Source organism: Cydia fagiglandana, chromosome 27 (assembly GCF_963556715.1).
Source record: "Cydia fagiglandana chromosome 27, ilCydFagi1.1, whole genome shotgun sequence".
NCBI lineage: Eukaryota > Metazoa > Arthropoda > Insecta > Lepidoptera > Tortricidae > Cydia > Cydia fagiglandana.
In genome coordinates, this window is record NC_085958.1 from 1,585,277 (window position 1) to 1,595,918 (window position 10,642).

The 10,642-nt window shown below is 40.4% G+C and overlaps 1 protein-coding gene across 1 annotated transcript; it reads right to left on the reverse strand.

The window, feature by feature from the left end:
- Positions 1 to 7,842: 7,842 nt before the first annotated feature.
- Positions 7,843 to 9,400, reverse strand: LOC134677789 (uncharacterized). Its single transcript, XM_063536217.1, has 2 exons — positions 9,365 to 9,400; positions 7,843 to 8,574 (listed from the first exon to the last, which is right to left on the reverse strand). The coding sequence occupies exons 1-2, from the start codon at positions 9,398 to 9,400 to the stop codon at positions 8,071 to 8,073; spliced, it is 540 nt and encodes a 179-aa protein (XP_063392287.1). The 3' UTR covers positions 7,843 to 8,070.
- Positions 9,401 to 10,642: the final 1,242 nt, after the last annotated feature.

The following is a 10,642-nucleotide window of genomic DNA, read 5'->3' on the forward strand; positions in this document are numbered from 1 at the left end:
CTAATCTTGACGTCGACGAGCGCAGTGCAAGCGTCCTTTAGTTCGCGACAAAAACCGACAACCGTCGGATCGCTGCGAGCCGCTCGTGTAGCGTTCGTTGCAGGCTCGCGAGCACGTACACACTATGTTTTTGGCAACAGTTACAGTTACGTGCAACGTTACGGGTTCAGAAATGAGTACGTTGTACTTAAACGTCGGCTCGCTGCGAGCCGCTCGTGTAGCGTTCGTTGCAGGCTCGCGAGCCACGTACACACTATGTTTTTGGCAACAGTAACAGTTACAGTTACGTGCAACGTTACGGGTTCAGAAATGAGTACGTTGTAAACGTCGGTTCGCTGCGAGCCGCTCGTGTAGCGTTCGTTGCAGGCTCGCGAGCTACGTACACACTATGTTTTTGGCAACAGTAACTGTTACAGTTACGTGCAACGTTACGGGTTCAGAAATGAGTACGTTGTAGATGTCGGCTCGCTGCGAGCCGCTCGCGTACCGCTCGCAGCAGGTTTGCGAACCACGTACACACTATGTTTTTTGGTTACAGTACATGCAACGGTTACAGTTACAGCTCGCTAGTGAGTACCCGGCTTTAAAAAACAAAAATATAAAAAAAAGCAAAACGGTCCGACACAGATATTGACAATATTAATCTGTGTTGAAAAAATCATTGCTCTAGCTTCAAAAACCATGGAGGAAAACGAGGAGTACGTTTGTATGGAGGAATGACCACTCCTGTTGGCTCTTAAGTCATACTAAAAAGTGTATGACCCTTTAGAGGCGTATGCGGAAAGTGAAAACATGAAATCAATGTTTTTTTTAATATCAGAAAGATAAAATGTAATACCTGTTAGAAGTTTGAGGATTGTTTGCTGTATAATTAAAGAGAAAGACAGGTGGCATTTAAAAAAAATTATGTGGCGTTGTCTATGAAAAGGGGCCTTATTGTCGATGGCGCTTACGCCATTATTAACGATGCTCCGATATAAATACAATGCCGCACGACGCTGGGTGGCGAAAGCGCCATCGACAATAAAGTCCCTTTTCATAGATAATGCCTCATATGCTTTAATTGCATGATCTCTAATGGCCTGTTCTAAAAACTTTCAGTGTTATAGTGCGTAGTTTTGTAACTGAGCCCGAGCTAATCCTAGTCTATTGTTAAGTAAAACCGCTCGTGCCACGTGCCACAACCACCCATATAACCATTCCAGTCGCAGAATCATCAAAGTGGTAACTAAATGTCAGATGTGTCGTAACAGAGTCCACACAATGTGTCTAGAATTGTTTCGAAACAAAGTGTCGTCGCCGTGTGTACACTTTTCCGTAACAAGGTGTCGACACATTTGTGTGCACTTTGCGTGCGGTTTGCGACTAAATCTGACAGCAAATTTGTGACAGCAAATGTCAATATAAAATACCTCTTGAAAACCAAGGTTTGTCAAACTACTATTAGTGTCTCGTGTGCTCGTAAGTAATTCTAGTAAGTCATCATGGGCGATGCAAATGATAATAATCGACCAAAACCATATTTATAAACACCCAACACCCGTCAACCTTTTACAGAAAAGTTTTTAAAGAAATGCAATACGCTTCTTAGGTCAGCCAACGAATGCTCCAAAAAGTGGTAGAGGGAAATGCTCGGAACACAATTTTTGACTCTGTAACTTGGTTTGGGCAAGTTAGGAGGTGAACATATCAAAAGTCCCCGCCCGTAGCCCTTGAGCGGGGGGAAGAGAGGGGGCTTTGTTTGAAGGTCCCATTTTTCGGTTTTTCGATTATATCTCGGAAACTATGCATCTTAGCGACATGGCCATTTATACAAAATGAAAGTTAATTTAATTTGTTACAAGTTTATTCCGTAAATTTTTTCGATATGGTGAATAGTTATTGAGATATCCGCTCTTGAAAGTTTATTTAGGGCTCTCAATTTTATCTTGATATATCTACATCAGTGAAGGTGCTAGGCCGTGTATGGTATCGTTTTCGTATAAATCTGGGTTGCTGAATCCATTTAAGGTATCACATTGACACCATTCCACAAAATTAAAAAAAAACTTTTTAGGGTTCCGTACCTCAAAAGCAAAAAACGGAATCCTTATAGGATCACTCGTGCGTCTGTATGTCTGTCCGTCTGAATACACAAAATAGTTCTTTACCTATAGATGACAGGAAAACCTATTAGAAATGTGCAGTCAAGCGCGAGTCGGACTTAATGTACGGAAGCCTTTAAACACGCGGGTCCGACTCGCACTTGGCCGGTTTTTTTTAAACTCCTCTTGACGCTTAACCGCTGAACCGATTTCGTTGAAATTTGGTATAGAAATAGTTTACGTCCCGGAACAGGACATAGGATAGATCTTATAACCAAAATCATCTTTTGAAGGTGTGAAAAGTGGCGTGGAAATTTGTACGGGAAATCAATAACCGCTGAACCGATTTATATGAAATTTGGGATGGTCTACATCTTTGATTTAGTTAAAAATGATAAAAAAACATGACTTCAAACCTAAACTTAAACAGTATTAACTTCAAGAAGTCAATTCTGAATTCCCCCCTACACCTCATTTCACACCTTTAAAGGATGATTTTTGAGATAACTTATTATGTCCTGTCTCGGGAGTCAAAATATATGTGTACTAAATTTAAATTAAAACTGTTCAGCAGTTTAAGCGTGAAGAGGAGTTTAAAAGAAAGTATTTTAATAAGTTTATATGATTTACTTTGGAATGGTGTCAATGTGATACCATAACTAAATTTGGTGCGAAACTGCGAATTTATACGAAAACGATACCAAACATGGCCTCGTAGCTTTACTGTTGTAGAAGTCAAAATAAAATTGAGAACCCTAAATTCTTATTACTTGGCCAAACTTGTGTAGAAGGAAAAGGAAAAATAAAAGTCTTCGGCAAGAATATAAGACACAAATATAATTTTTTTTTTGCGTTACTATTTCAATCATCATATTATAAACATACCTTGATTATATTATTCTAGTGAGATTCTCATAGATAAACAAAAACATTTACTTAAAAAATTACAAGGTCGAAATGTCACGGAACTTGTGACGGTAATGTGTGAAAAATAAAAACTTTTATGACAAAAAAATCTGGACACAATTTAAGAAGCATCCAATTGCGTCGAGGAATCATCTGTATTTTTGCTTGTTTCATTACCTCCTCGCTTCTTTTTTTGTCCTTTGTATTCTGTAGCAATTTGTTAGATCGGAAAATAAAGATAACTTGCGTCGTCACGGATGTCGATTTATAGTTTTAGGGAGTGCAGAATTCGAAAACGATGATCATTTTATAATCCAAGATGGCGGCTACGTATTTTGTCATAAAAGTCGTCATGAATATCGTTTTATAGATTTTAGGAAGTGCCGATTTTGAAAATGATGACCAGTTTGGAATCCAAGATGTGTGCCGTGCACTTTGTCATAAAAGTCGTCATGGATATCGTTTTATAGGTTTTAGGGAGTGCAGAATTCGAAAATGATGACCATTTTGGATTCCAAGATGTCTGCCGTGCACTTTGTCATATAAGCCGTCATAGATGTTGATTTATAGGTGTTAGGAAGAGCAGATTTCGAAAATGATGACCATGACCAATACAACGACATCCATGTCGACTTTTAACATAGTGCATGGCCGCCATCTTGGATTCCAAAATAGTTATTATTTTCGAAATCTGCGCTCCCTAAAACCTATAAAACGACAGCCATGACGACTTTTATGACATATTGCATGGCCGCCATTTTGGATTCCAAAATGGTCATCATTTTCGAAATCAGGGCCCCCTAAAACCTATAAAACGACACCCATGACAACTTTTATGACATAGTGCATGGCCGCCATTTTGGATTCCAAAATGGCCATCATTTTCAAAATCTGCGTCCCCTAAAACCTCTAAAACGACATCCATGACGACTTTTATGACATAGTGCATGGCCGCCATTTTGGAATCCAAAATGGTCATCATTTTCTAAATCTGCGCCCCCCAAAACCTATAAAACGACACCCATGACGACTATTATGACATAGTGCATGGCCGCCATTTTGGATTTCAAAATGGTCATCATTTTCTAAATCGGGGCCCCCTAAAACCTATAAAACGACATCCATGACGACTTTTATGACATAGTGCATGGCCGCCATTCTGGATTCCAAAATGGTCATCATTTTCGAAAGCGGGGCCCCCTGATACCTATAAAACGACATCCATGACGACTTTTATGACATAGTGCATGGCCGCCATCTTGGAATCCAAAATGGTCATCGTTTTCGAAATCTGCGCCCCCTAAAACCTATAAAACGACACCCATGACGACTTTTATGACATAGTGCATGGCCACAATTTTGGAATCCAAAATGGTCATCATTTTCTAAATCTGCGCCCCCCAAAACCTATAAAACGACATCCATGACGACTCTTATGACATGGTGCATGGCCGCCATTTTGGAATCGAAAATGGTTATCATTTTCGAAATCTGCGCCCCCTAAAACCTATAAAACGACACCCATGACGACTTTTATGACCTAGTGCATGGCCGCCATTCTGGATTACAAAATGGTCATCATTTTCGAAAGCGGGGCCCCCTATAACCTATAAAACGACATCCATGACGACTTTTATGACATAGTGCATGGCCGCCATTCTGGATTCCAAAATGGTCATCATTTTCGAAAGCGGGGCCCCCTAAAACCTATGAATCGACATCCATGACGACTTTTATGACATAGTGCATGGCCGCCATCTTGGAATCCAAAATGGTCATCGTTTTCGAAATCTTTGCCCCCTAAAACGTATTAAATGACACCCATGACGACTTTTATGACATAGTGCATGGCCACCATTTTGGAATCCAAAATGGTCATCATTTTCTAAATCAGCGCCCCCCAAAACCTATAAAACGATACCCATGACGACTTTTATGACATAGTGCATGGCCGCCATTTTGGATTTCAAAATGGTCATCATTTTCTAAATCGGGGCCCCCTAAAACCTATAAAACGACACCCATGACGACTTTTATGGCACAGTGCATGGCCGCCATTTTGGATTCCAAAATGGTCATCATTTTCGAAATCGGCACTCCCTATAACCTATAAATCGACACCCATCTCGACTTTTATGACTAAGTGTTTGGCTACAATTTGGCATTTCTATTATTTTACGTACAAAAATGGCCCCCTGTCAACTTCCAACCGAGATTTAATCGATAATTTATTCGATTAATATTCAGATTAATTCAATTTCAACCTATGTTAGGTCGACTAAACTAATCGCGATTAAAATTTGAGGATTAACTTTTTTTATTCCATTAATTAGTCGAATAAACAGTTAATCTATTAAGTCCCATCTCTGACCACGGCATTTTTACACTTTGAGAATATCTGAAAACAAATGAACACAAGGAGCCATTTTGTAAATCCAGTAACTTTGTTATTACTTTTGACAGCGCGTGTCATGTGTCTACACAGAGTCGACACAAAGTCGAAACATTTGCGACTACTTTGTGACTGCAATATTTCTCAGCCTTATACCATATTTATACATCATAATTAACAAGTTTCGTAGTATGTAAAGCGTTATTTCTGTTATTTAATTATAGTATACGCATCGAAGTACTAAAAATGCATCAAATAATATAGTTATGAACACAGGCACTGAGAAGTAAACAATTTCATTTCCGGCTTAACTAAAACAATGTGGTGGCGCGTTGATTATATTACACTTAGTTTATCAAATCACTCGAGCAGTTTAATTCCCCATTATAATTTAAGTCCTATTGTAATATAAATGCAAACAATATATAATTACGTCTTGTAATCCGTTTTAGAGATGGCGTATTAATGTCACTTATTTTTATTTAACTATTTTTCCATCTGACAGTTTCCATTTGACAGGAACAAAATGAACGAATGAACGAATGATATTGGCATAAAGTAGTCGCAAACTCGAAACAATGTGTGCACACGGCGACCACACTTTATGTCACTTTGTGTCATGTGTCGACCCTTCCCCATTTCTGGTAACTGTGTCGACACGGCGACGACTCTGCGACTGAAATTGTGACCGAAACAGACGGTGTCGACACAAGATGTGTCTACACTGCGTCGTAACGGCGACTGGAAATGGTTGTATGGGCACCTGCATAAAAACCTGCGTACTTCGGTTACTGAGTGCCGGCGAGTCGAACGCTACAGAACCAGTCTAAAATGTGTCATCGAGATGCGTAACAAGGGCGCGTTATCGGAGAGCGCACCTACACTGGTTTTTTGAGCGTTGGACTAGCCCGCGCTCAGGTGCCAAATAGAATAAGTATGACCCTTTTTTGCAGGTAAGTCGCACGTGCGGTTTTACTTAACAATAGACAATAGGATTAGCCGCCGGGCTCTGTTACAAAACTACGCACTATACCCATGTATTAAAGTAAGTAACACAAATACGAGTTTCTAAGTAATGCCTCGATATAGTCAAATATTATTAGCTTTTGCTGTCATTCGCAATGTATGTACATCGGTAATGAGATGAAGGCCCACTTGCACCATTGGACTAACCCGGGGCTAACCGGTTAAACCCGGAGTTACCATGGTTACCAGTACAATTAGACACTAGGTTAACGGTTTAACTGCTTAACCCTGGGTTAATGGGATGGTGCAAGTGGGCCTTATTATAATAAACTAATTAAGTATGTAGCCAACATAAGTATTGATAATATAATAAATGCTCAAATATTATTGGGTTTTATTATTTGCTAGCTTAGAACTAAGTTTTTGAGGTTCTTTGTGTAACTTTTTGGAATTACATCTTTTGTTACGAATTAACCCTTTGGCTGCTAAAGATGTCAACTGTGCGGGTACCGCGAAAACCGAAATTCGCAAATTGCGGGGATCGTTCTCTTTTACTCCAATGAAGGCGCAATTAGAGTGACAGAGAAAAATCCCCTCAATTTGCGAAATTCGATTTTCGCGGTTACAGCCCTGAGGGCCGACCGCGAACCACGTTCGAAATGCTCCCTGTCACACTTACGTACGAATTTACACGTGCGACAGAGAGGCAACACGTCGAACGTGGTTCGCGGTAGGCCCTCTGACGACGCGGCTACAGCCACAAAATAAATAATAAATACCGTACAGAAAGGAAACTTCCTACAAAACCGAAGTTTGACAGCGGTTCAGGGTCGAATCATGATATTCTTTCTAATATATGGCACTATCCCTTTCAGCAATTTAGGGTTGTCAAAATTCAAGTGATTATCTTATCTGTGGTCGTGCACACAAAAGGAAGTCAAGTGGTGCCAATCCTAATGGCTCCTCTACACGATGGCCCAGCGCCGGCCACTCCAAGGGACGCAGCCATGCGGTAGATTGAGATAGCATTATCACTTGCTCCCTCTAACGCATAAATGCGTCCCTTGGAGTGGCCGGCGCTGGCCCATCGTGTAGAGGAGCCATAATAATTGCTCGGAGATGCTGAGCCGAGCGGAGCCGAGTTTGGCCGAAGTCAGGAGTTTCGCACCCCTGCTACAGCTCAATATCAATCTTCGTGCATACCGACAACACATAAATTTTACAAGCTTTGTACATATTATGTTATTGTTTTCCATCGTATTTTCTCGGAAACGTTCGTATTTGTAATGCTAATCAACAATTTAGTCAACTTCAGTACTTTTTGTACCGAGACTCTCGGTGGCAATAGTTATTTGTTTTACAAGGGGGCAAAGTTGTTGTTTAACCGCTCGTGCTAATATTAATACTCGAGCAAGCGAAAGATTCCAAAATTGAACCACGAGCGTAGCGAATTATGTGCGAGCGCACATAAGGTTAATAAATGAAGAACGAAGATTTAAATATAGGACTTAGCCTTTAATAGCTAGGTATTACAAAGTATAAAAAATGTATGAAAAATATGGGTCGCGGCCGCGTGTGCTCGGTCCGGCGACCTGAGGCAAATAAGTAGGAAGAGTAGCGGGCGCGCCGGCGGCTGGTGGCGGGGGTTCCTCCCCCCGCGGTCGTCTGATGACGTTGTAAGCAGCGGCGCAGACATGCTGGGGGCCCTTGAAAGCCCTGCTTTCAAGAATCATGTAAAAGACATATGCGGTTCAGAGCCCGTCTGACAACTCCCCGCACGGTGTCAATATCAGCGACCCGTGGTACTCCGTCTGAGCCAGTATGAAGTTTCACCACTCTGCCCAGACGCCATAACAGTGGGGGTTGATTCTCGTCTTTTATTAGTACTAGGTCTCCCTGCTGCAGATCCCTGGCGCGCGTTTTCCATTTGGAACGTTGCTGCAGCTCCATGACGTACTCAGACTGCCACCGCTTCCAAAAGTGCTGCCTTATCTGCTCCAGCCGATTGAAGCGGTCCAGGTTGCGAGTGTTGGCTTCTGTCAGGTCCGGGGCCGGAAGCGACGTCAGTGGCCTGCCAAGGAGAAAGTGCCCGGGTGTGAGCGCTGCGTAGTCATTGGGAGAGGAGGAAAGGGGGCAGAGAGGACGACTGTTAAGGACAGCCTCAATTTGAGCAAATAAACTCGAAAGCTCCTCAAAGGTGAGGTGCGTGTTCCCTAACGCGCTAACCTAACCTAAAATGCGCTTAATATGAAATTTTGCTGATTTAATGCCAGCCTCTACATAGCCGTTGAAATTAGGAGCGTAAGCCGGGGAAAATTTAAATTCAATGTTGTGATCAACTGCAAACTCTAAAATAGGGCCAGAATGTTGTTTAAAAAAGGCATTAATTTCTTTGGCAGCGGCAACAAAGTTTTTGCCGCGAAAATGGAATCTTGAGCGTTGCGAGGGTTTCAAAGCATGAGGGTTAAACAAAATTTGCCCCCGAGTGAAACACAAAATTTTTCACACCAACCCGAAGCAAACATTAAATGTTAAATATCAAACAAAATCAAACCAAGTCAAATCCAAATCTTTGTTATTAAATATTTATCATCCAAAATGATCATTTAAAGTCAATTCTACCATCAAACATAAGAAAACAACTCAACATTTGAATTTGATTACTTTGCCTCACATGTGAATAAAATGCAACTTTGCTATTAGTTTTTGAAGTGCAAAGTAAGCCTTTCCGAGCTGGTGTGGTGAAAAATTTGTTTAACCCTCGTGCCTTCGCGATTTCGGAGTCGGTGCCATAGTAAAAGTTGCTCAGTGTGACCCATTCATTAACGGGCTTGAGTAAATGGTTTTAGAATAGAATAGAAATAGTTTATTCGTGGCATAAAAAATAGGTAACAGACAAAGAGAAAAAAAAGAGGAACAAAAATAAAAAAAATACACTTAACATTACAACACATATCATTACATAACAGAACAACTAAATAGCCACGAAATGGTCCCGACTCAGCATGGTGTTTGCCTTGATGGGCCAACGCTGGTCTTCCGTCGGGGCCATGGCGGACGAGTGAATCACGGAAACATGACATTTTAGATTTCGTTAAACCTTTGAAGTAGAATTAAAATTGCAAGAAATGACGATAGTTTATCGATATGACTTTATCGACATGACTACAGCAAGGTGGTGTTAAATTGTTAACTTTTAGTCAAGGGCCCAACGTTTTCTTTCTCCTGTTCTCTTTCACGGCGCAGCAACTAGTATCATTTCTCTCTCCTCGCTCTTTTAGAAATGCCGTTTGTCAAAAAAGGACAACCATACTGTTGACAAGGTGGACTTCAAATCAAGTGTTGCCTTTCTTGATGCGCCCAGGCTGTGTATGTGTGCGTAAAAGCGGATATGTGTGCTCTTTTAGGGATGTGAAAAGTCGATTTTAATCATGTTATATATCGATAAACGCTACACAGCGGAACGAAATAGCGATGAATTGAAGCTTCAATATCTTCGTTAAACATAAACATAATTGAAATACTAATGGATAATGAATATATTATAATATAATAATATAATGCAATTATTGCGGAACACCTATTTTAGGAGGTATTTACTTATGTATTTTAATTAAATATCTGAACTTTCCCTTGGTTCCCTGCTGGGGCGTGACTATAAATTTGTGATCTGATAACCACAATAAAGAATAAAAGCGTTTTTGGTCATTATAGGTATCGTTAAGCCTTTGAAGTAAAATTAAAATTGCAAGAAATGTCGATAGTTTATCGATATGACTTTATCGACATGGCTGCAGCAACGTGGGCCTCATTGTTAATCGTACACTAAACAAAAGTGGCAACAGTGACAGGTCGCTGAGACACCGTCTCTATATATATTATATGTCTATGCTTTTAGTATTAAGTTTACATACTGTATTGACTGTATAGTCAATCAATTAACAATTAAAATGACAACAAAAATTATAAAGTCAAATGTTATGTTCGGCCATAATAAAACATAATATATGTAGGATTAATAATTTAAAATCTATAGGCTTTAAAGCTAGAATTTTATAGGCCAGCGTGTCTTTACATACCTATGTCGAAAAACCGGGCAAGTGCGAGTCGGACTCGCGCACGAAGGGTTCCGTACCATAATGCAAAAAAAAACGGTCACCCATCCAAGTACTGACCACTCCCGACGTTGCTTAACTTTGGTCAAAAATCACGTTTGTTGTATGGGATATTTAAATCTTTATTTTATTCTGTTTTTAGTATTTGTTGTTATAGCGGCAACAGAAATACATCATCG

What these genes read in the sequence shown, in the direction of transcription:
- LOC134677789 (XM_063536217.1), bottom strand. Translation starts at nt 9,400, where the DNA reads ATGGCCCCGACGGAAGACCAGCGTTGGCCCATCAAG. An exon ending in ACCAGCGTTGGCCCATCAAG is followed by an intron (nt 8,575 to 9,364) that starts GCAAACACCATG and finishes ATTTTAGGTTAG; the next exon opens with GTTAGCGCGTTAGGGAACAC.